This window comes from Natator depressus, chromosome 3 (genome assembly GCF_965152275.1).
Source record: "Natator depressus isolate rNatDep1 chromosome 3, rNatDep2.hap1, whole genome shotgun sequence".
In the NCBI taxonomy this organism is placed as follows: Eukaryota; Metazoa; Chordata; order Testudines; family Cheloniidae; genus Natator; species Natator depressus.
Window position 1 is genome coordinate 150,016,871 of NC_134236.1, and position 24,765 is coordinate 150,041,635.

The window sequence follows — 24,765 nt, forward strand, 5'->3', positions numbered from 1 at the left end:
GAACTGGGGGATAGTGAGCAACTGCAGGACTCTTTGCAGGGGGATGTGAAAATGTGGGTTTCAATGCTAGTTTCAAACACAGAGGCCGCAAAGAGTTAGGCCCTGGGGCAGGGATCGGTGGGGAGAGCAAGGATTGTGTGTGCGCTCAGGTATCCTTGGGACCTGGGGAAAAAGGGAGAAGATCTGTGAAGGGGTGAAGATCAGGGTGCATTAGGGAAGCAGGAATCAGTGTGGGATCCCCCACTGCCACCACTATGCTGGATGAAGGCTTTCCCAGCACTACCACTGAACAAGAGCTTTTCCAACTACCCCATTCAGCACTTGCAGTAGAACCTCCAAGTTACCAACGCTTGGGGTGGAGTTTGTTTGTAACTCTGAACAGAATGTTCTGGTTGTTCTTTCAAATGTGTACAACTGAACACTGACTTCATACAGCTTTGAAACTTTACCATGCAGAAGAAAAATGCTGCTTTTAGCGGTCTTAATTTAAATGAAACAAGCACAGTTTCCTTGCCTTGTCAAGTCTTTCTTTTCTTAACTTTCCCTTTATTTTTTTAGTAGTTTATGTTGAATGTAGTACTGTGCTGTACAGTATTTGTGTGTGTGTATGGGGGGGGGAGGGTTGGTCGCTGCTGCCTGATTGCGTACTTCTGGGTCCAAATAAGGTGCGTGGCTGAGCGGTCAGTTCATAACTCTGATGTTTGTAACTTTGAGGTTCTGCTGTACCACCTTTCCCTTTTCCCAGTGATGGCCGGTATCAGAAGGCAGCCCTGTCTGCAGCACCTCAGGTGGCAAGCCATGGTATGACATGTGTGGCCTGCCCTTAGTGTCCCCCTCTCCGGTAACCCAAGAGCTCCAATGCAGGCTCTCTTGCTACAATAATGCCCTTCCTTGGGGTGAGTTTATTACCAGAAGTCCCAAACCATAGTCCTTTATCACCCCAGTGCAAGCTGTCCTGAAAATCACACACCCTCTCGGCCATGGGCATAATACATACCACATTCTGGCATCACCCGCCACACCTAGACTCTGTCACTCCTCCTGTCCCTCTGCTGGGACAGCCAGCCCAGCCCTTCCTCCTGGGGTGCAACCCCTGTTCTTCCCAGCAGGAACTCCCCAGCCTCTCTGCTGGCAGCATCCTTGCCAGGGAAACATCCCTCCCTCTCCCCAGCCCTCTCACAGTTCCTCTGGTACCAGCTTTCAAGCCCTGGAGGTGGCAATGGGTAGGCCCCTCCTTTGCTCCTCTGCCTTCCACCCTCCTTTGTCCCCATCTCCAGCTAGAGCCAACAGGCAGCTCCCGCTGCTGCTGCTTCTCCTCCTGCCTGCAGTTCTGGCTCTTTGGCTGGGGGATGTCAGCCAGCAACCTTCTCTTGCTGCTCTCCCGCCTTCAGCCCTCTCCCAGGTTCCAAACATACAGGCTCTGGTAGTGCTAACTTGCCTCTTTCCTTGTTCCTCTAGTCAGTCCTGCCAGGCAGCCCTGAGTCACCAGATATTTCTCGCAGGGGGTCTCTTCTGGATCTTTGGTAGCACCCAGTGCTGCCCCACCCTTTGAATTGGAGTGAGCTGATGAGGCTCAGGATGCACTGGCTCTGCTCTGCCCTAAAGGGGCAGTGTCAGCCTGTGACAGCTCAGCAGGAGGAGGTTGGTTAGGACTCTGGAGAATGCCAAGTAAGGCCTGGGACTGACTGCTGCCTAGCATGGTGCTGGCTTGGAAGTGGGACCATGGGACACGGGGCTAAACACTGAAGCATTGGGTACAGTTTTAGATGCTGGGTGGGCACTGGATATTTAATAGACCAATATTAACTCTATGGCAGAGCCTCCTTCTGTAAACCCCCAATGACCTGGCTTGCATCTCCTAGGATACTTCAGTGGCATCTGCTTCTCTGAGCAAGGCCAACCTCCTTCCCTCCCTTCCTGGGTATTTTACAGTCAGCTGCTCTTGGCTCTTCCTTGTTATTGCTGTGGTAACCACTTTTAATTTCTCCGAAGCCTGCTTTGACCTACCAGGGTCCTAGTTCTGGTGAACTTAGGATTTGGGTAGGAATGGGTCTTTGTGACACAGAGGCCAATTGGTGCCAATGGGCAAAGGGCTCACTGTTCTTTACAAACAACTCCTGTCTCAGACCTGACAAACTCACACCATTTTCTGGGTGTTTATCCATGAAGGGTAGCATATGATGTCTCTACTGAGTGCTTGTAACTTATTAATACTTATAACCATTGTGTGTATGGGTAATGTTTAAGGAATAATGTAACTATATTGAAAGCTGTACCTTATGGTCTTGGAGTAAAAATGAATCCACAGGGCACAGGAAAGCATTAAGTCATCTTGGTGATGGCCCATTCAAGTGGAAGGGAACATTTCTTCCCTTCCCCCTCCCCCCCACCCGGCTAACTGATTATGTCACATGTTGCTCAATTTTCTACGATTGCGGCAACTGAGAACAGTGAATAGAAAACCATCAAAGACAAACTATAAACATTGAAACCACTTGGAGGTAAAAAGGAAGGATACAACAGATGGGGTCACCCTGTCTGTGAATGAAAACAAAATTCTAATTCATTCTATCACAGCATGGAGAATGATCCTCTGCATCCCTTCACCGAGAAGACGTCTTGTTGAGCGAGCATGTTTCATAAAAGATTGGATCCTGGTTCGTCTGAAGTCAGCCGACTCTGCAACAGACTGAACTTTAGGGGAAAACCTACTGTACTAGCTAGGAAGGCTGGTGGTATCAGGGAGCTAATACCTAGCTACCACAGGCAAGCTCTCTTGCTCTGGAGGCAGCAGGTGCCAAGTTCTGGGTACCCGGAGAATCATCACAGTAAGTTCTAGGGGAGAAAACTGGCCCAGTCAGCAAATCAGTTCAAATGTGTATAGATCTTTCCTTCAGCAGGCTAGCAGTTTGCACACCCCAGCCCTTAGACTCCCTGACTGAGTCTGGGGCAGAGCAGAGACAGCCTGTGTGTGGCTAACTCTGTGGAGATAGATAGCCAGAGTTCTGCTCTGGCCCTGGGGCACAGGTCCCTCCCTCCAACCTGTCTGTATCCGTACTGTGTTACACTCAAGTGGGAATGCACACAGATTTACTGCCTGTATAGAAACAGTGCCCACCCCCATCCCCTATTCACTGGCTTCACCTCTGTTAAACACTCTCCTTCACACACACACACACACACAATGTTTCTCCGGTTGCTCCAGTGCAGCCACTGTTTGGGTGGAGCGTGGCAGCCTTTTATCAGTGCACAGTGACATGGCACAATTTTTTAAGCCATGAAGCAAGGCAGGAATTCAGTATCTGTTTGAAACGGCAAGGAGTGAGGGTGGCTGAATGGACTTGCTCAAGTTGAGATGAGGCCAGGGCACAGGACGTAACACGCTGCATCACCAGAAGTGCTTGGGAATCTCTAGTGGGCATAAGTAACCAGGATCCCTGTGTGACATCTCATCGGGGAGACAGGCCCTGTCCCACGTGCTTGGTATCCACACTGAGAATAGCTTATCTCCGCTCCTCTGACATAGTAGGTTGTCAGGGGAGAGTTCTTTGTGTTTTCTCAGAAAGAGGCCCGGGTCAGTTCTTGTATCTGCTTTTCCCCTCCCACATCCAGAGTGCTGGCCTCAGCTTGTGGGACTGCTCAGATACCAGCTGCAGGGCCTTTAGGGCACCTCCCTGAGCTGCTGCTCCATGGAGTCTCTGCCCAGTGCAGCCTGAAGGGTCTGGAGCGACCTGACTGACGGAGACCCACCTGCCCTCTTGGTAAATCTCTCTTTGTTGTCCACTGGGGCAAGGGGGATCCTCACCCCAAACCAGCCAGTTGTTCCCAGCTGCGGGATTTAAGGGTCTGCAGCTGGGTTTAGACAACAGGACGGTTTCCATTCTGTCACATGTTGCGGAAGCAGGGGGGTTGGGAGATTGCTGCAGCTGAAGGGAGCCAGGAGCATGGGGGCTGAGTCCTCCTCCTGTTGTGAGAACTCAGCATTGTTTGCGCTGTTATTTAAGCGGCTGTGTTTGTGGGAGTTTCTCTAATGATCTACTTTATATGCTAGTCTCTTAGGAACTGTTCCAAAATATGCGTAATTCTGGGGGAGCTGGGAGCATGCCCAAGGCACAGAGAGCATGAAGGAGCTATCGAGAGCACCTGGCTGGTAGGATGGGGGCATTTGGTAAGGGGTTGTAGGCAGGGATCCTAGAAGTTCAATCTGCAGGGAAACTTTACCCCAAACTCAATGGGCCAGCTCTCTCTCTTTTTCACGGAAAACTCTTTAGTCTGGTGTAAACACCCAGAGTCTGATTGTGCTGTCAGTTATAGCAGGGTACATGTGAAGTCACTCCAGGCAGTAGTACTGGCTTTACACTGTACACCTCTGATCAGACTCTGAGCCCGAGGGCCACTTCTAGCAGAACTGTGTGGAATGGTCAGGAAGCAGGTGGGAGTGAATGCTCTGGGAAAGCTGTGTGACTGGCACGGATCTGGCATTGGATGGGGGGGTTTGAAAGGAGTTTGTCTTATGCACTAAGCGGGGAGTGTGTGGTGGGAGAAGTAACTAACAGGTGGGTGTAAGATAAAGCAGCTCTTCAGTTTACTCTGTGCCCACCTATTAGCTGCTGCAACCAACCGAGCCCCTCAGCATGTGTGTTACACTCTTTCTCCACACTCACCTGGTGCCAGATCAGGGTCAGTAGCACAACTTTACTCCAGGCACCCACTTGCAGCTGTTTGTGATCGTTTACACCCCATCGGTAACTAACCACTGTTATTGCAGCCCTGGATTCTCCCTGGAAGGTCTGTTTCTCTTCTCATGCCAGTGTAACTCAGGAGGGATTCCAGTGAGGTCCATGCTGGGTGAGTCAAACTGGGTCGGAGATGCCTGGGGAGCTGGCTATATTTGGCTCCTCAAGTAGCGTGGAGTGTGCTGACCGGGTACGTTAGCTCAGGTCCCGCACAGTGTCAGGAGCTGTGCTCATTAACTTTGGAAGTGGCTGGTACAGTGGTCTATAGCCTGTAACTCAAGGCATATCCCAGCCCTGAAACACTGCTGTGCCACTCCCCCCAGACTTCTGGGCAGCTGTGATAAGAAGGAGCCGGGTGCTAGGAAAGATAAAACACCTTGGTTTTATATTTCCCCAGGGAGTTCCCACTGGCTGCAGAGTTCCCACCTGAGGCTCTACAGATGGGGTGGCTGAGAGGGGCTGGGCTCGGGTCACCCTTTCACTCCCAGAGTGCTGGGATTATGACTCCTCTTCAGGGCTGGCTGATTTCACACTCCCTGCCAAAGAGATGGGGGAGCGAAAATGGAGCAGGACAGGACAGGGTCATGGCTGTGGACAATGCTAGGAGCTGCTGCAGGGTCCCTGACCTGGAGGAAGGGGGTGAGTGTCTGGAATGAGAGTCTTAGGGCTGTCAGCAGCTTTGCCGGGATGAGAGAGCAGGCATTACTGCCCCCATTAGAGACACCCGAGCAGAATGGGGGAGCCTGATGTCCAACTGCCTCTGAAGAGCTTAGTCTCTCTCTCTCTCTCATTGGCCCCAGCATACAGAGCCCCTGTAAAAATGGAGCAGAGACTCTAGGCACTGGCCCTTCAGAGACTGCCATGATCCTGCTGCCTCTTCCCAGGGAGGGGCAGAGCCTCCGGTTTGGAAGCCTGTGGGAAGTGGCTGTGGGGTTCCCAGGTTTCTGGGCTCAGGCGAGCAATGAAAGAGGATGTCTGAAAACAGGACCCAGGAAGGAAGAGAGAGGATGACTGGAAACTGTGGCTGTTTCCTCATCAGCTCTTTGATGGTGACTGTTGAATCAAAGGGTTTGTCATCATTCTGGGAACAGTATGAGACACACTATCCCCTGGATGCACACATGCACAAATACAGCTCTCTGTGCACACAGCCTCTACCTGGGGTGTAGAAATACAAGAGGCTAACTGTAAAAACCTGCATTTACCAGGGACCTGACCTTCACCAGGCCAGACAGCTCCAAATTAGTGGGTCCACAGCCTCATTAGTCATAGAGTTGAAGGCCAAACTGGGACCACCAGTTCATAATAGTCTGACCTCCTGTATATCTCAGACCAACAGCACCTCCCAGCACCCTCACACAAAACCCAGTGACCGCAATGAGACCAAAGTATTACAGCCCTCAGGAGACTAGACTGTCATGTGCCACAGGCAGAGGATAGGAGGGACCAAGTTCCCCTGCAATGACAGGGAAATGATTAAGTGTGATATACCCAGATAATGCTGCAAGTGACCCCCATGCTGCAGAAGAAGGCAAAAAAACCCAAACCCCAAGGGTTTCCCCGAATCTGACCTGGGGGGGGAAATTCCTTCCTAACCCTACATATGGCGATCGGTTAGACCACGAGCATGTGGGGCAAGTAGCTGAGAGAGAGTGCTTGGTGCCATCTCAGAGCTCCAACCCTCCCCGTGCAATGAACCATCTCTGACCATGGCCATCCCTGATGCTTCAGAGGAAGGAGATTTTAAAAAAAAAAAAAACCTCCCAGAATACGTTGGCAGGGAGGGGGGAATCCCTTCCCGACCCCTGCAGGGTGGCCGGCTGGAACCCTGAAACAAAACCTTTTAGGAACATAAGGCAAACTGGAAGGGAGCCCCAAGGCTGCTGAGCCCTGACCTTTCGATCACAAGGAACCCCATCATACAATTGCACGCATACATTTGTCCAGCTCACTCTTAAAACTAGATCATGGTTTGCCTCTACAACTCCTATTGGGAGTTCCAGATCCTCATCTGTCTGAGGGTTAGAAACCTTCTAATTGCCATCCTAAATGTGTCCATAGTCAGTTGATGCCCATATGTTGTTGTGCCCAATTGCCCTTTAGTTTAAATAGCAGCCAGGTTAGGGTCCATATGGGAGCCAGGTGGGAGTGTGAAATCTCAGATATACCATAGTGCAGCATCAGTGAGATTTTTGCGTTCAACGTACAACTGCCAAATATACACTCTATCCGTATCAAAAGCGTCCATGGGCACTCCCCTAAGGGCAGCATGAACTGAGATGGGAGTCCCTTCAAGTCAGCCCCTGCACTGGGACATCTGGAAAGACTTTTGACTCTCTGAAGAATATCTATAGATAAGGGCAGGAAAGGCATCTGGACCTGTCCTGTCCTGATCGTTTTATGGGAACAATGTCCTTGACAGCCATTTTTGGCACGTACCAGGGGTGAAAGTACTGACCATGGAAAGCTCATGCCATCCCATGTGGCCTGAAGCCCTGAAAGGGCCGCGCAGTTTGTCAGAGGTAGCCCTGCAGCCAATTCACAAGAGGGAGCAGCAGCCTGGCTTATTACAAGGGCTCCCACATCCCTCCCCTGCAGGGAGATTTCATTTCTAAGCTCTGCAGAACTGTCACAAAGCTGTTATGCCATGACCTTGAAAAAAGTATTTCCTCTCCCTGATGTGCAGAGGATTTCACGATCCATGAAGGCTCATGTATCCTCTGAGAGGAAGAGTGCAGGCCCAGCAGCTGTCTCGCAGGCTTTCTTAGCCCAGCTGAGCTGGGCATTATCGCAGGATTGCTTGTGAAGACTGGGCTACATACGCTGGTTGGTTGTAGGGCACTGTTATTGGGTTGCCCAAGGCGGCACAGGCTGGGTCACTCACACTGATTTGCTTGTGTTGAGCTGGCTGCATTACAGGTATTTGGGAGTAATGAGCGCTGGTCTGTGAGTGCTTGCAATAAGCCAGCACTCTGGAAAGAAATGGAGGCACTTGGCAAAATGAGAGCATGGGGTTAAGCAGCTATGGCACCTTCCCTTAGGAAGCCCGCTCACCCTTCCCAGAGTGACATGGGCTCACAGTCAGGATGGGGGGGGTCACCCTTCCCAGGAGTGAATGGCCTCCTCAGGGCAGAGAGAGGGGCCTGGGAGAGGAGTGTGTGGGGACCCACCAGCTCAGAGCAGCAGAACTAAACCAGGTGTGACAGGGCCCTGTGACAGATGGGCTTTCAGAGGCTGCTGCAAGCGGGCCCACTGCAGCTGCACTGCTGGCAGGGAGAGCCGTCCCCACGCCGGCAAACTCCCCAGCTCCTGGGCCTTGCTGCCCTGCTCCATCGTTCCTCTGGGATCCTGAAGCTGGTAGCCTGTAGTACTGCTCACACGCTATCCCCTCCGCGAAATCCTCCATTTCCTCACTTCCCTTCCCTTGGCTCTGTGTGATGTGACCTGACGCCAGCTGACACCAACTCATCTGCTCCAACGCAGCCCCCATGACCAGGAGGGGCTTGGCACTCACCCCCGTGGGAGGCAAAACACAGTTCCACTGCCTTCAGACACGCCTTCCCGTTCAGTGGGCATGGGGCTGCCAGAGCCTCCGTTGGCTCTGTCAGCCCCAGGTGTGTGCATGGGCTCGGCCTCTCCATCAGCCCTTCTATGATGCAGGTGTGGTGGGGGAGCAGGGGTGTGTCTCACAGTCAGGGCATTTATCAGGCGGCGTATTGGGATCCAGGTTCTGATCAGCCCCACTGGAACTCTCCCAACAGGAGGGATCCAGTTGCCCTGGGCCCCTTGTGCAGTGGCAGGATGAATCTGGCTGGGGAGCAGGATGTGCAGCAAGAACGCTTGCAGCTTTCTGCACGCTGACCTACGGGCAACTGGATGTCACGCTTCACGGTGTCAGCTGGCTGGGGAGAGGGTTGTACGCCTGGCCAGGTGCATGATGAGGATTTTTTTTAAACGTTCCTTGTGCCATTAAGTACTGGGACCAGCAGCCAGTGCAGTAGGGGACGTAAGGGGGCATCAGATTAGATGGGCCCATTGATCTGATCCAGCTCAGCAAGGACAGAGGATGCTGGGCATATGGGCCCACTAGTCTCTTCTGGTGCAGCACCTTCCACCTTCATAGTGGTCTTCCCAAATTCCTTCCCGCACTCGCGTGTCCCCTGAGCTGAACTCCTCGCCTTGAGTAGGCTTTCTCCCACCAGATGCAGTGGCTTTCCCGTTTGCTCTCCATTATTTCTGGGCTCCCTTAGACTGATGCTGGAGCCTTGAGTAGCAGTCCCAGCTGTGGCTGGGCGCTGGCTCTCTGGGGGGTAGCCATGGTAGGGGGAAGTGGGTGAGATGTACTAGGTAACTATGCCGTGCCCCATAAGCGACAAAAGGGATCACACTTCTGCCCTGTCCAGGGGGTCATGTGATCTGCAGAGGGGAGTGAGCTAGAGGGGGGCCCCCAGAGTATGCCCACTGCGTGTGAAGAGGAAGTGCCCAATGTAGTAACAGTTGAAACTGGCAAGGGCCAGGCTAGGGCTGCTCCTGCTGATGGGGCAGCAAATCCTGCAGTCTCTGTGGGAGGAGGAGATTGGCCTATGCTCAAACCCTCCAGCTGGCCCTTGATCCATCCTCAGGGCTGAAGAGCCGTTGGTGTATAGGGATAAAGCAGGGCCGGGTCTCTGCAGAAAGCAGACATGGCTGGAGCAGGTGCCTAAAGGTTCGTTGTCACTTGGTACCAAAGAGGGGTTGGGAGGGGCCTCAGCCCTTGTGGAGGATTTGCTCCAGTGTACATGGCAGAGAAAAGGGGGTGGGAGATATGCACCAGCTTAAAGGAACCTAGAGCATGCCAGAGCCAGGCATTCCCCTTGTCTGGAGATGGGGTATTTGCCCCTACTGGAGTCACTGCTGGGCTGGCGACTCCACATAGCCTAGAATGGAGGAGCCAGGCCTCCTGGGTGGGCCCTGCTGGGTATGTAACTGAAGGGGAACAGATATGCTTGGCTGATGCAGAGGGGACTGAGGAGCTGAGAAAAATGCTAGCTCAACTCACCCAGGGGAGAAAGGGGCAGTGTCAGGGCAGGGCTTGCCTGCAGGAGGAAGGGGCTTCAGGCCTCCGACCCCACTGCCTTGCATCCCAGCCTGTCCTGAGCAAGTCGTTTCGAAGCGCTCCAAGCAGCAGCTCTGCAAAGGGGAGGCAGATCTGTGCGGGTACTGTTCCCTTTCCGAGTGTTGCCGATCCCAGCCCTTTGGGAGCTCACCCAGGATGAACCCAGCACTAAAACCAGCACTGCGCCCCTTGCTCCCAGGATTCCAGCTCCCCACTAAGCTCTCTGTTTGGTTTGGATTTGCAGGACGCCAGCAGCACAGTGAGAGTACCACCACCAAACCTCGCTGACCGCCACCAGGCACCATGATGACGAGCAGCGGTCCCTCAGACAGGTATGGCCAGGCCTTAGTGTGCGTGCACACACGTCCCCTGGAAACATCGCCTCCCGCGCTGGTCCCCTGACCAGCCCCTCCTGACAGAACCACATCTGCAGCAATGTTTCCGGGACCCCCTCCCTGCAGCCTGGCAGGCTCACCAAGTGACAGGACTGCCAGAAGAGCCCAAGGACCCTGGGATGAGCCCACAGGGGCCATGATCTTGACAAATACAATGTCCCTGAAACTTGGAGATGGGGTGGTGGGGAGCTATTGCTGTCCCCAAACCCAGAAACCCTACTGCCCTGCCTTCTGCCGTGGCCCTGGAGCAGAGGGCTGGGGGAGCAGCAGCCAGTGCTGTGCTATATATGTAGTTCTACGGTGGAGCCCAGTCTGTAGCTCATGACGTGACTAAAGCAACAGGATCAGGTCTGTGGCGCTCGCCTCCCTTGGCAGCTCTCCTCTTGTCAGTTTCCCCATAACTCACGGGCTGCAAACATTCCGCACTGCGAGGAGAAGACAAATACTAAGAGACTTGGCCCCCTCCCACATCTGCCAGCTGCCAGCACATATCTGGCCGCCATGGGCCTGTGAGCAGCCAACACCCTCGCTTGCTCCCTCCCTTTCATAACAGCTTGGAAATCCCCTTTGGGTCACAGGGCAGCTGAACCCTTGCACTCTTGCTTAATGTCAGTGGGAGGCGGGGCTGCTCCCAGCACTTGCAGGGCTCCACACAACCCGTCCTGGGCCAAGTAGTCACCCTTCTCCCCACTGCGCCTCCCGCAGAGAGCTGCCCCTCTCCTACAAGTGGGATCCATTCTCCTGCCTTAGCATCAATGCCATATGGAGTGTCAGATATAACTCCCCCCCGGTTACACCTTGTTGGGGGCACCCAGTCTCTTCTCTTTGGGAAGGCATACACAGCGGGTAAGGAAGTGGGAGCCCCTGGTGTTCGCAGCTAACAACCCACCTGGCCTTATTTCTCTGAACTCCAACACATCCAACTTCCCATTAGGGGATTCTGGGTCCAACAGGCGGGTGCTGTACTAAGCAGCACTATGATTAGAGCTGCCACTAAGGGGCAGCCAGGACTCCGCGTGCCCATTTGACTGCATTAAGGCCTAGGTGGACAAAAGCAGCTATAGGCTTTGAGTGTCCCATGTTGGACATGTAGGGCCTGATTCTCAGAGGGGCTGAGCACTCGCCGGTCCAGGTGAAGCCAGTGGGAGCTGCGGGGTGTTCAGCACCTCTGTAAAAACAGGCACAACGGCACAGTGCCCCACTGAATGGAGAACCCTCTGACAAAGTCTTGGGTGTCCTGGCAGCTAATCAGCTGACCATGAGCTCTCAGTGCTACACTGTGGTCAAAAGGGCTAAACTGATCCTGGGCTGTATAAACAGGGGAATCGCAGGTAGGAGTGGAGAGGTTATTTTACGGTTGTATTTGGCACTGGGGTGACTGCTGCTGGCACACTCTGTGTCCAGTTCTGGTGCCCACAGATGGTTCAAGAAGAAGGTTGATAAATTGGGGAGAGGTTCAGAGAAGAACCACAAGAATGATTAAAAAGTTAGAAAACAGGCCTTATAGTGATAGACTCAAGGTGATCAATCTATTTAGCTTAACAAAGAGAAGGTTCGGGGTCACTTGATTCCAGTCTATAAGTATCTATATGGGGAACAAATAGTTGTTAGTCAGCTCTTCGTTCTAGCAGAGAAAGGTACAACACGATCCAATGGCTGGAAGTCAAAGCAAGGCAAATTCAGACTGGAAATAAGACCGAGTTTTACCAGGGAGGGTAATTAACCACTGGAACAATTTACCAAGGATCGTGGTGGATTCTCCAACAATGGCAGTGTTTAAACCAAGACTGGATGTTTTTCTAAAAGATATGCTCAGGGAATTATTCTGGGGCCGTTCTCCGGCCTGTATTATACGGGGCGTCAGACTAGATGGTCACAATGGTCCTTCTGTCCTGTGAATCTCTGAATCTGGGAACTGGCCGGTGACATTAGTGCTTGTAAGAGTGCTGCAGAATTCAGCAGGGGTGCCCCAAAGACTAGTGTCTGTCTGTGTTGTGTTGTGTGAGGGAGCTTGAGCAGCACCAGCCTGCACTGTCCTGAGGAATGTAATTAATGTCTGCTTAAGGGAGCCTAGGGTTGGAACAGCCAGGGGCTGCAGGTCAGGAGTGATAGGGATGGGAAGAGCTGTGTGTGGGGAGCCCAACGCTGGGATAGCTGAGGGGCCGCAGGTCAGGGGCGAGGGGTGTTGACAGAGCTGTGTGTGGGGAGCCCAGGGCTGGGATAGCCAGGGGCTGCAGGTCAGGGGTGCGGGACACTGGCAGAGCTGTGTATGGGGAGCCCAGGGCTGGGGTAGCAGGGGGGCTGCAGGTCAGGGGTGAGGGACATTGGCAGAGCTGTGGGAGTGGCAGGTAGCCCAGGCCCCTGCCTTCTCCAAGAAAATCTCTCCTCTGCCCTCCCTTTATGAACACTGAACCTGAGCTAATTCATGATTCGGTGCCTCCTTCCCCTCTCCCCTCTTCTGGGCCAGGGATGGTCAGGAGATGGGGGCAATATCCACACATCCTCCTACCGCCTGACCTGTCCCAGCAGCAGCCTGCTCAGAGACCCCTCTGACTCTGCCCATCTCTCGCACAGGTATAAAGCTGTCTGGCTCATATTCTTCACACTCGGCCTGGGGACGCTGCTGCCATGGAATTTCTTCATGACAGCCACCAGGGTAAGGAGTGTGTGGTGCGTGTGGTCCATGCTCGTGTTGGTCTGGGAGCTGGTGTGCGCCAGGAGGGACGTGCGTGTGGCATGGGTGTGTCGGAGGCAGGCGCGTTCATTTCGCTCTATCCCTTTCAGTATTTCACCAACCGCCTTGGGGAACCCCAGAACATTTCCTCCCTGGAGCCCCTCGCTGGGCTGAACAGCACGGACAAGGGCCAGGAGCCTCCCCCCACCCACCTGCAGGCCAGGTTCAACAATTTCATGACACTCTGTGCCATGCTACCCCTGCTCATCTTCACCTGCCTCAACTCCTTCCTCCACCAGAGGTAAGTCTGGGCCCCTGCCCTGGCCCGGTCCCTCATCTCCATCCCCTCTGGCCAAGCAGAGAACTCAGCCTCCCTCCGGGTCCCCTCCATCCTCCCAGAGCCCAGCTGGACCAATCCCCACTCGACACCGGCACGAGACCCACCAAACACCTGGCTTTTGTGACCCAATTCCCCTTTAAGGCAGGCCTGCCGAGGTGGGTGCCTCTCGCAGCCCCCCATGGCCCTGTTGGCAGGGGCTCTTCTCACTGTGGGGCTCTCTTGCCACCCTGCAGGGTCCCCCAGAAAGTCCGTATCCTGGGCAGCCTGGTTGCCATCCTGCTGGTCTTCATGATGACAGCTGCCTTGGTAAAGATCCCCCTGGAGCCCCTCCCCTTCTTCGTCATCACCATGGTCAAGATCATCCTCATCAATTGTGAGTGGGGGCCTTGGGCAATCCTTGATGCTACTGGGGTTGGGGAAGCTGGCCCCAGAGGGGTGGAAAGAGGCACTGGCCCCATTCAACCGCTCCCTTCGCTGTTACCCCGGGCAGTGCCAACCCACTCTGCTGCTACAGGGTCTCGCATCTGGGTCTGATCTCCTGGCACTGAAATGCATGGCTACTCCTCCCCCAGCAGGAGGCGCCATAAGGAGCCGGGCAGGGGCACTGGCCGCAATGTAGTGCAGATCCCCTGTTTGTCTCACAGCAAGGGTGGGAGAAGGGCACTGTTATGTGTCACCCCTATTTGCCGATCCTCATTATTACCTGTCTTTGTCCTTGCAGCCTTTGGTGCCATCCTCCAGGGCAGCCTCTTTGGATTGGCAGGGCTGCTGCCTGTCAGCTACACAGCCCCTATCATGAGCGGGCAGGGCATGGCAGGGACCTTCGCAGCTCTGGCCATGATCTGCGCTATCGCCAGTGAGTAACTCCCATGAAGCGCTGTCTACAGCCCTCCAGCCGCCCACCTTTCAGTGGGATCTGCTGCAAAACACAGCCTGTGCCCAGGAGCTGCAGGAGGGCCTGATCGGTGCAGAGGGTGTGAGGATTGCCCGTCCCCTCGACACCCCCCCTACACACACACAGTTCAGAGCCAGCTGCCAGGGCACCTCTAGGAAAGGGCACACTTGGGGGTCACTCTGGGAGGGGCACTAAAATCCAATTATTGGGTAGGTGATCACTGCAGGGGGCAGCTTGGGGGGTCTCCACAGGCTTCTGCAAACATCCTGTCCTAGGAGAGGGGTGTCCTTCTGGCAGAGCTGGCGCGGGGGGGAGAGGCAGGGAATGTCTCTTCCCCTATTGTTGCCTTCCCCAGCAACCCCCTCTGCCCTTCCCTCACCTCCGGCCTCTGTCCTCTCCGTGCTCCCAGGCGGCTCATTGCTGGAAGACAGCGCATTCGGCTACTTCATCACAGCCTGCGTGGTGATCCTGCTGGCCATCGGCTCCTACATCCTGCTGCCCCGCCTGGTAAGGACTTGCCCTTCTCAGGGAGGCGGAGGGTGGGGACCTACCCCAGCAGGGGACCTACCCCAGCAGGTGACCACCCATCCGGCAGAGGAGAGTAGGGGTGCTGTGCTCCAGAGGAGCCATAGTGCAAGGGGAAGCCAGCCTCATTCCCATGCCTGCAGGCTTCCCCCGTGACACTCCAGTTCTGGCCGCAGACAGCCCCCATCCCTGGGGGCAGAGAGTTTCTCCTCCTGCCCCTCTCCCCCCCACACACACACAAACTTTCTGGGTGGTCTCTCTGCAGGACTTCTTCCGTTACCACCTGATGAAGGACAAGACCAAGTATCGGGTCCATGAGGGGCCTGCTGAGCTGGAGACTAGGATCGATCTGATCAAGAAAGGTGGGGCATGCCGGGGGAGTAGCCTGGACCAGGGGAGAGGGGAATATTGACAGGTAGGCTGGAGGGAGAGCTGGGGACTGGAGCTGGACCTGGGGAGCCTTCTGGTTCTGGGGAAGCCTGCAGCCCCTCTGCATGTGGCCCACCCCAGAATCCCAGGGGATGGGGAAGCGGCAGGCATGATCAGTGCTGACTCTGGGACTGGGCTCAAGCGTGGAGCTACTGGCTGCACCTGGGGTCACCCCCCACCTTAGGGCCTCCCCTCACCCTTCCTGTCTCTCCCTACAGGCGAGCCCAATGGGGTGGAACAGAGGTACCCAAACAACACAGCCCCCCAAGTTTCCAGCCAGAAGCCCTCCGTCTTCAGCATCTTTAAGAAGGTATGTGAGTCGGTGATACCCCCTACCCCTCATACCTGGATTATGGGTCCCTGGGCCACGTCTCTCACCCGGAGTGGGAGACCCCCAGAGCTGGTCTGTCCCTACATATTTGGGTAATGGGTCCTGGCTCTGTTTTCGCCCCTCAGATCTGGGTCATGGCTCTGTCCGTCTGCTTCGTCTTTACTGTCACCATTGGGGTCTTCCCGGCAGTCACCGCCGAGGTGAAGTCCACGATCGCAGGAAGCAGCAAGTGGGGTGAGTGACAGCAGGCTTCCCTTCGTTCATTGCTGGGGAGACTAGGGACAGGGCGGGCTAGAAGGGAGTGGAGCCCCAGGGGCAGAGCTGGAAGAAAGTGGGGCTCGGGTGGGGAAGGAGCTATGGGGAGAGGCCCCAGTGACATCTGATGGCAACCTGAGAGCTGGATAGGCCTGCTGTGTCCTCTGACACACTGGGCGCCAGGTTTCCCTCCTAGGCTTGGGCAGGATCTGTGGGCAACGGTGTGGGCTGGGCCCAGACCCTGTCCTGGCTGCTGAGCTGCAGGGAGAGGCATGTTGGAGGGAGAGGGAGGGTGCGAGCCTGTACCCCTGGGAGGGGCTGTGTTGTTGGGTAGGGCCTGATCCCCCTGTCCCCTTGCACGGTGGGGGGCACCTCATGCAGAAGACAGGACACCCCACTCCTTCCTATCACCTGTCACTGACCCTTCCTCTCTCTCCAGAGATGTACTTCATCCCTGTCTCCTGTTTCCTGATGTTTAATATCTTCGACTGGCTGGGACGGAGCCTCACAGCTGTCTGCTTGTGGGTAAGTGTGGGGCAGAGCGGAGGGGGCACGGGCCTGGCAGCTGGGCCCTGACCCTTTAGGAGCACAGTCAGCCAATCAGAGTTCACCTCTCAGGGCTGCCCTGTGTCCTGACAGCCCAGCTGCCCATGCAGGACACAAGGAAGTGGGTGCTGGCAAGTTAGCACAAGGGGCTCTGCACTGAATTCTGATCCTGGCTCTGGGAGCTGAGCAAGGACTGTTGGGTTAGAGCAGGGTGCTGGGAGTCAGGACTCCTAGTTTCTGTCCCTGGCTCTGATTGCCTCATTGCATGCCCGTGTGTGAGTCATTTCCCTGCGCCCTACCTCAGTTTCTCCACCTGTAAGTAGGGATCCTGCTGCTGACCCCTACCTCCCAGTGGGCTGGGGCTCAAGTACAGTTGTGTGTACATGCTAGGAAAGGGCAAGGGGTGACTATCATGGAGCTGTAGGGAGCCCGTCCCCCTGGAATCCTGTCCTGCCTCTTTTGGCTAGAGAAGCTAAAGGCACTGTGAATTCGGGGTGTTTTCCCAGCTGAGTCTGACACGTTTGCTTAAGGGTCTATAATTAACTCCCCAGGAAGTGGATGTAACAGGCACTCCAGAGAGAACTAGCAAGCAAGGGGATGGTGCCCTGAGGGACACCAGCAGCTGCGGGCAGCAAAGTACAGCAGGGAGAGAAGTGGTGAGCCCAGAGAAAAGCAAGATGCAGGATGCCAAGGGCATAGAAGGGACCCATAGGTGGTACTGGCAGGAAGCCATCAGCTGCCTTGTGAAGAGTGCAGAGGGCAGCAGCTACTTGGGAGAAAGGAGCCCAGGGAGCAGAAACAGATGGGCTGCTCTGGGAATGTGTGTGACAGGGAAGGAGGTGTGGGGATGGCAGCTGGCAAATATCTCTAGTTGCTGGACATGGGACGCTAGCTGGGGCTCTGAGTTACTACAGAGAATTCTTTCCCAAGTGTCTGGCTGGTGGGTCCCACCTACATGCTCAGGGTCTAACTAATCATCATCATTTGGGGTCGGGAAGGAATTTTCCCCCAGGTCAGATTGGCAGAGACCATGGCGGGGTTTCTCCTTTCTCTGCAGCATGGGGCATGGGTCACTTGTGGGTTTGATCTAGAGTCAATGGTGAGTTCTCTGTAACTTGAAATCTTTAAATGAGGATGTCAGTAGCTCAGCCAGCAGTTAGGGGTCTGTCACAGGAGTGGGTGGGTGAGGTTCTGTGGCTGGCGACGTGCAGGAGGTCAGACTGGATGATCGTGATGGTCCTTTCTGGCCTTAAAGTCTATGAGTCTGGGAGCTAGGGCCGAGGGAAGAGCAGCTCACCGCCGGGGACAGGATGGCGCTGAGAAAACTCCGGCTGGGAAGGAGGGCGTGGGCCCAAGTGAAGTCAGAGAGATGGGTAGGCTGGAGGTCCTGGAAGGGAGCTGGTGTTGGGGAGGTCCAAGAGGGGATGTGGCGAATGGGCGTGGGGGTGGGATCCTGTGAAGTTCTGGTTAGACGTTCCCATGGTACTGTTTTCCCGGCAGTGTGGCTTGGAGGCAATCATCTTCTCAATTGCAGCCTCCTTGTAAACAAACCCAGGCTGCAGCTACACAAACAGCTGGCCAGGGCGGAGGAGGAGCAGCAGGGGGCTGCACTGCTCGCAGGCAGTCTAGGGCTGGGCTCACAAAGGGCACCAAATGGGCTACAGTCCCCTCCATGGCAGCAGTGCCCAATGCTGCCCCTTCCCTGGCCCCCCTCTGTCTCTTTCTCTTGCCCCCTCAGGCCTGCCCCATATGGTGCCATTGATGCTCTGGAGTTCTATGGTGTTTGCTGTGGGGTCTGGCCCTGTCCCAATAACAGGGCTCGGAGGCCCTTCGTGTGGGCCTCCGAGACTGTGTCAGCTGGTCTGAGCCCTGTACCCACTCTGCCCTGGAATTGCCACCTGCCGTCCTCCAGGCACAGCCAGCAGCAGGGACCTGAGAATGCAGGAGCGAAGCTAAACACCGCCCCCTGTAGCTAGCATTCAGGGTGCTACCATGTCCAGGGAGTGAGAGGTGTTTTGGAAACTGATCTGCATGAGTGTGTGTCATAGGCCATGTACAGTTAACAGGGCTGCTGGGGGACTCTTTCTCTCCCACATTCCAGGTGGCCTAGAGTGGGTCAGGTTGTGGGTCCAGAGTTTTGCTCTGCAGTGACTATCCCTTGCGCCTGCTGCTGTGGGTGGGGAGGAGGCTGGGGTGTCTCTGGCTCTTCCTACCTCTTCCGTGCCCCATACAACACTTCCCCCATTACTGTTCAGGATGTTTGTTTGAATAAACTCTTGACAGCATGAGACAACGGGGAGCCTGTCCGGTCTGAGGCAGCCGGCCTGGCCGAGCTAGGACCCCCTGCTGCCAGGAGCCGCCTCTCCGAAACTCCCTCCCAGCAGTGGGGTCACGTTGTCTGGCTGCCCTCGCCCTTGGCCCTGAGCTGCCTCGCCAGGCCACATCCCTGCTGGCAGGAGGACCCAGCCGGAGATGGTTCCAAAACAGCTTTATGGAAATGGGGATGTGACTGCCTGTGGTTTGGCCTGGCTGATCTGCCGGAGGCCCTCCTTTCCCGGGGCGGGGCCACTCAGTCAACAGGATGCTGGTTTTGGCTGTACCCACAACCACTGGGACTGGCCCGCCCCTATCCCGCAGCAAACTCTTTGGGCTTGGCTGGCACGGCGGTGGGGCAGTCGTGGGCACAATGTGCCCTGCAGGGTCTCAAGCTGAGGGGACAACAAAGGCTCATGTCAGATGTAGGCAGCCAATCCTGGCTCCGGGACGGTAGCAATCCATCCATGGTGGCCCCATTGCAACCGCTCTGGAGAGGCCCAGGTGGAACCGAGAGGAGAGGCTGGGATGTCCCAGCGGCGTCGGGTCCAGGGGGCACGTTTTCACACCCAGCTGGAGAAAGACAAAGATGGGGGCTCCCACTCTGTGCACTCGGCTCTAAGCAAAGCTGGACCTGCCGAAGGGAAGGGACCGAACAGGGCAGGTTCCAGCCAGAACCAAAGTGCTCCCTGGGGAGGGCTCACACCTGCAGACACAGCAGGCAGGAGAAGGGAGACTGACCAGAAACTCGCCAAGCCAGGGCCAAGGTTCAGAGAGCGTGGGGCAGGGTTGCTCAGGGAGCTGGTGAAAGCCGGCCAGGAATACGGGCATTTCCCATGAACGGCCGTCCCCTCGGGAGAGGGCGGGGGACTGCGTGCGTGCAGGGCTTTCACAGCTGCCATCAGCCTGTTGTTTTCCGTCAGTTCGTTACTGGCTCTGCAGAACCCTGGCTCAGCATTCTGGCTCCTGCTGCCACCCAGCGCTCCAGCAGCACGAGTCAGCAGGCTGGAAAAGCCCCAGCCCAGTCCCAGGGAATGGACCTGAAGGGGTTGCAGGAGCCAGGGACTGCGTCCCAGGGACCTGCCTGCTGACCCCGCTGTTCTCCCTGGGGCGTAAGCCAGCAGCTGCAGTGCAGAAGCTCAGCAAGTCCAGTCCTCCCCAGCCACATTCGCATCAGATGGGGGCGCAGGATGTGCAAGGGGCACTGCAGGGCAGAGAGAGGGAGCCTGCGTCCCTCAGCAGCACCCCCTTCAGGCGGGTAGGCACAGCACTGAGCTGCCTCGGTTAGAAGGGGGGGCCTAGAGTTGAGTGGGACAATGCGAAGCTCCTTCAAAAGCCTCCTTCCTATGCCTTACCTGTATGGATCCCCCTCTGCCCTCACCTCTTGCCGTCGGATGCACCTTAGTGCCCTGCAGGGTGCCGTGGGGAGATGCCCCTCACCTGCCCAGTTCCCCAGTGTCCTGTGGCACACTACCCACTCATAGGTCTGTCTCTCTCTCTCCCAGCCTGGGAAAGACAGCCGGCTCCTGCCCTTCATGGTGGCTGCCCGTATGGTCTTCATCCCCCTCTTCATGCTATGCAACGTGCAGCCCCGCAGCCACATGCCCGTTTTCTTCCACCACGACGCCTGGTACATCAGCTTCATCATCCTCTTCTCCATCTCCAACGGCTACCTGGCCAGCCTCTGCATGTGCTTCGGGCCCAAGTGAGTGTGACCTGTGGCTGGGGAGCCAAGCAACCTCTTACCACACACCAGCCCATGCTGCTGCACTGGGCACTGGCTGATGGCAATTTTGCCCCAGGGACCCAGCCTGGGCACAGCCCCCTTATCCAGGCCCTGCCTGAGGGACTGGGGGTTCCCCTATCTAATGGGTGCTTTTCCAGTTGCCTTGGTGCAGTGGGTTAGAAGCACTCTCCCCATGTTACAGAGGGAGAAACGGGTGGTGGGGGGAGGATTTGCCCCGGGCCACCCAGGTGTCCTGGCTCCCAGTCCTGTGCTTCAGCCACGAGTCTTCTCCTTCCTCCCCAGCCAGGAGCTGAGCTCAGACTTGTGCCTCCTAAGAGAGGAGTGAAAGCGACAGGGGCCAGGGCCGATGGCTGGGGGGGAGACCTGCCCCCAGAGCTAGGCAGCCAAAGGCGACTGGCCCTGCAGAGCGTTCGGCCAGGGACACAGCCTCGGCCCCAGCGCAGGGAGCTGGGGTCGACCGGGCCCTGCAGTCTGTCAAGGCGAGGGGTATGCTGGCACCAGGAGCTGCAGGATGGCGCTTTGCCTGACACTTAGCAGCCGTGGTCTTTTTACGAGCCCATAACTCAGAGCTGGGCGCTCGTCCCAGCGGGACGTGGGGATGGGGTTACTGCTGCGGAGAAGCCCCGCCGGGAAGCAGTCAGCACCCTCCCTGCCCTTTGCTGCAACTACCTCCTCGGCCCCCTTCCCTTCCAGAAGCAGGTGCCCTTCCTGCCCCCCTTTCCCTCTCCCCATCACCAGTGTGTGTGATTATCAAGTGGCAGCCATGCCAGCGCTTCTCCCTGCTCCTGGCCGGCCTGGTTCCTAACCCCACCCCCTGCTCCACATACAGCGCCAGCTTGACCCCTGGCTCAGCTTCAGTCCTGTGTGGCTGTGTGTGACACCCCGTCCCAGCCCCTGCGTTCCTCACACAGCCTGAAAAGAGCATGTTTCTGGTTTGGGCACCACCCTTAGCGCAGACTTCTGCTCTGCCTGCCATGTTCCAGCAGAGGCAGCACGAGAGCACCACCGCCGGGTGTGTCGGATCTACACACACTCCGCCAGTGCTTTTCCAGTGCATAACAGCTGGGCAGGTCAATGAACTTGCTCACCAAGTGCATTCCCAGTGGCGTGAAGGGAGCCTCCTGCCCTCCAACATTGGGGGCCCTTTGCAGGCTGCTCCCCCTCACATGCCATCCTGTCCCCTCCTTCCCTACAGCGTCAGTACCACAACCCTGGGGGCCCTTGGAAACTGGACTAAACTGTTCTCTGTCAGGCACTTGAGGCTTCTCTCTGGAGGTAGAACAATTGGTCTCTAAAGCGGCCCTGGCCACCGGGCGGGGAGAAGACCCTGTGTGTGCCCCAGGATCCCCCCAGTCCCTTGCTTTGACCCACAAGCAGGTGCTGAAGCACAGATCTGGGAGTCAGGAGACCTGGGTTCTCAGCCCGACTCTGCCACAAGGGGTGGGGTGTCCAGCAGAAATATTTTAACTGCTCTGTGCCACACAGACGGAGAGACCAGAGCTGGAAGAGCAGGAGGGGCAGGACAGGAGCGAAGGCGCCAGCTGCGAGCGAGGGTGGGGGCAGCCCGCCTGCTCTAGTTCCCACATGTTCTGCTGAAGTGTGCATTGAGAAGCCCCATTAGGTCCCTCCCAGCCCTTCTGTTGGGGTGGCGCAGGATTATTCCCCAAAGACAACTCCTAGTTCATTCCAGGTTCTCGTTCCCTTTCCCTTCAGCCCTGAGAATGGAGTGGGAGATGTTGGGGAGCTGCAGGGCACTGATTCCTACAGGAGGGCTTAGGACAGGAGCCACCAAAGGGTGGGGGCTGGTGCATAGTGCTGCTGGGCTGATGCTTCTCTCCTCCCCCAGGAAGGTGCTCGCCCACGAAGCCGAGACAGCCGGAGCCATCATGGCCTTTTTCCTCTCACTGGGCCTGGCGCTGGGAGCCGTGTTCTCCTTCCTCTTCCGGACGGTGATCTAGCGGGACGGCAGCATGGACACTGACGCCATGCTTGGTTCAGCTTCTCATCCCCCGGCCAGCACGTAGAGGCTACGATGCTGCGGGGAACGTCTCCTGTGTACTGCTATGAACTCACTGCTTTAACAGACCTTATGCCCTCTGACCTGGGGAGCAACCTCCACCTACCTGCCCTGAGGATGGCTTGGGGCTCCCATGGCTGGGCCACTTTGCCCTACCCCCAGCTTGTGTGATGGCTCCAGGACCTGTGTGCCCACCGTACTGTGTGTGATCCCTTGCACACACAGATCTCCCTCTGCCCAGTGTCGTGTGACTCCCTCCTCACACACAGATGCCAGGATCCTGCCTCAAATTCATATCACACCCGCCAAGTCTGGGGTCCTTGGCTCAAAAGAAAAGAGAGTGCCTGGGACACTGCCCCCTTGGGGGCTGCTTGTGACTAGCTCTCCCCATCCTGCCCTCCTCTCAAGGGGTCCCTGGAGCGTTCACCTTTGTCCAGTTTCTCTCCCCCTCCCCTAGCAAGGGAAACGCCCCATGCCTGGCTGAGTGAAAGGGAGTCCTGCAGACTGCACTCCATCCCGCTCCGCCCTATATACATGTGTGCCCCCCCATCTCTATGGCTGCTGAGCCTCTCAGACATTCATGGCTTTATTCCTCCCCCTCCCTCCTGGGAGCTAGGGAAGGGTCATGACCCCATGCTCCAGATGGGGAACTGGGGCAGGGCTGCAGATAGAGCCCAGGTGTCATGAGTGCCAGTCAGATGCCTTAATTACTGCACTGCCTTCCTCTCCTCCTGCCCTGGCCTTTCCCCTGCTCCTGCCCTCCTTCCAGGTGTCACTAACCCCAGCTGCTTGCACTGCTCCAGACTTTGATCTGCCCCCTGCAGCAGTCCCCGCCTTCCCCAGCAGGAGGCACTGGCGGAGTGGAGCAGGGATGCTGGCTGGGGGCGGGGCGCAGAGAGTGAGAAGGCCAGTGTAGGACAGCACTGCCACGAGCCACCCCATGCTCCGTGAGGCCTTGCCTGGCGGGGTGCCCCTTGGCGCAAGTGGGGGCCCGGCCCATTTGTCTCTGTAAATGTAGCTGTACAGTTGCCTTTTTCTATACAAAGAGTGAACATGCCTCCTCGTGTGTCTGCCACTGACTCCCACGCCGCCACTGGGGGAGGGGAGCACGAGCACCACGCAGGCCTCAGCCACAGCAGAGCCAGGCCCCCAGGGCTGAAGGGACCGGTGTGGAGACATCTTGGTGTCTCCGTCCTCAGCCCCTGCTCAGCTCACTCCCACTCTGGCTTCCCATTTCAGGGGGGGCTCCATGGGCAGGGGGTCCCAACCATAACCCCAGCGCTTGGACACATGGCCAGTGCTTTGAGTGCTGAGAGCAGGCTGGGGGTGTGGGAGTCCAGGGCAGTACGGGCAGGCTGGGGGAGCAGAGGTCTGGGCTGGCACTGGCAGACTGGGGGTGCTGGGGTCTCATGCCCTGAGAGGTGTTGGGGGCTGCGGGGGTGCGGGTGCTAAGCTATTCTGAGAATCAAATCTATTCTGCAAAACTTGCCCTGGCAGGTGCATTGGCTGAGCTGTTGTGCCCCCTAGTGACCACAATAGTGAACTGCAGCATTCTCTCCAGTCTGAGCTTCCCAGCCCCTTTGCCTCTCTTGGAAGCAGTTTCCCCAGAAACATTCTCCTGCTCCTAGGGACAGCGCTGGTTCCTCTGAACACCAGGACTACCTGCCCATACACCTGCCAGCTTCACCCCAGCATAGTCCACTGATGCCCTCCATCTACCACCTGTAACCCATGTCCAGGATAGTTGCATCCCTGGCACCAAACCTAGCTGAGCAAAACCCCCAGGGTTTGCTCTTTGATTCTCCCCTGGAGTACGTGTACACAGTCATTGAAGGGTGTGATTGCAGCTCGCAGAGGCATACTCATGTGAGCTAGGACAGCCAAACATAGCAGAGAAGACACAGCCACACGGGTGCAGGCTCTGAATGGGAATATATCCCAGGATCTTGGGCAGGCTGTGCTGAAATCCATGCTGCTGCAGCTACGGGCTCTTGTTAGCCATGCTAAATTCAAACTGGCTGGGGCACATCCCGAGCTGCATATCCCAGTGTGCATCTGGCTCAGCACAGAGCTCATGCCCATGGCCTCCGGAAAGTCAAGCAGAATCATGAACTCATTGGCCAGGTTTGTAACAACAGCCACGTTGTCCAGTCATTCTTCCCATGGCCCTGAGCCCTAGAAGAGCTGCTGTCTCCCTAAGGCCAGAAAACAAGGGCCCTGTGTGTGAGAGGAGCCAGGACTGGGGGGACACACACCAGACAGCCAACCTCAGGGACCAGACGTTCCCCTGTGTTTCCCTTCCAGCCCTGGCATCTCATTCCTACCTCTCCCCACCAACCTGTCCCAGGGTTACCAACACTGTAACCATGCATTCAGCCTGGGGATGGGACAGCTGAGCTGGCAGAGGGACCTCCCACGGGGCAGGATGTGCCCGGGGTGGAGATGGCAGTGTTGTTCTGGCATCTCA

General features: G+C 56.5%; 1 protein-coding gene across 9 annotated transcripts in view; it reads left to right on the forward strand.

The window, feature by feature from the left end:
- Positions 1–23,372, forward strand: part of SLC29A1 (solute carrier family 29 member 1 (Augustine blood group)) — a 62,652-nt gene extending 39,280 nt beyond the window's left edge. For 5 of the 9 annotated variants that reach the window (XM_074949077.1, XM_074949076.1, XM_074949078.1 and 2 more), the window contains exons 2-13: positions 10,076–10,163; positions 12,801–12,882; positions 13,011–13,201; positions 13,474–13,613; positions 13,962–14,096; positions 14,545–14,642; positions 14,926–15,022; positions 15,308–15,399; positions 15,546–15,654; positions 16,115–16,200; positions 20,040–20,239; positions 22,128–23,372. In XM_074949077.1, the coding sequence (XP_074805178.1) occupies positions 10,135–10,163; positions 12,801–12,882; positions 13,011–13,201; positions 13,474–13,613; positions 13,962–14,096; positions 14,545–14,642; positions 14,926–15,022; positions 15,308–15,399; positions 15,546–15,654; positions 16,115–16,200; positions 20,040–20,239; positions 22,128–22,239 (1,371 nt within the window). In that variant the 5' untranslated portion in view covers positions 10,076–10,134 and the 3' untranslated portion in view covers positions 22,240–23,372. Of the gene's footprint in view, positions 1–3,585; positions 3,762–4,768; positions 4,849–5,133; positions 5,376–9,118; positions 9,442–10,075; positions 10,164–12,800; positions 12,883–13,010; positions 13,202–13,473; positions 13,614–13,961; positions 14,097–14,544; positions 14,643–14,925; positions 15,023–15,307; positions 15,400–15,545; positions 15,655–16,114; positions 16,201–20,039; positions 20,240–22,127 lie in introns of those variants that run through there. The other 4 variants (XM_074949074.1, XM_074949070.1, XM_074949079.1 and 1 more) reach the window with 4 other exon arrangements.
- Positions 23,373–24,765: the final 1,393 nt, after the last annotated feature.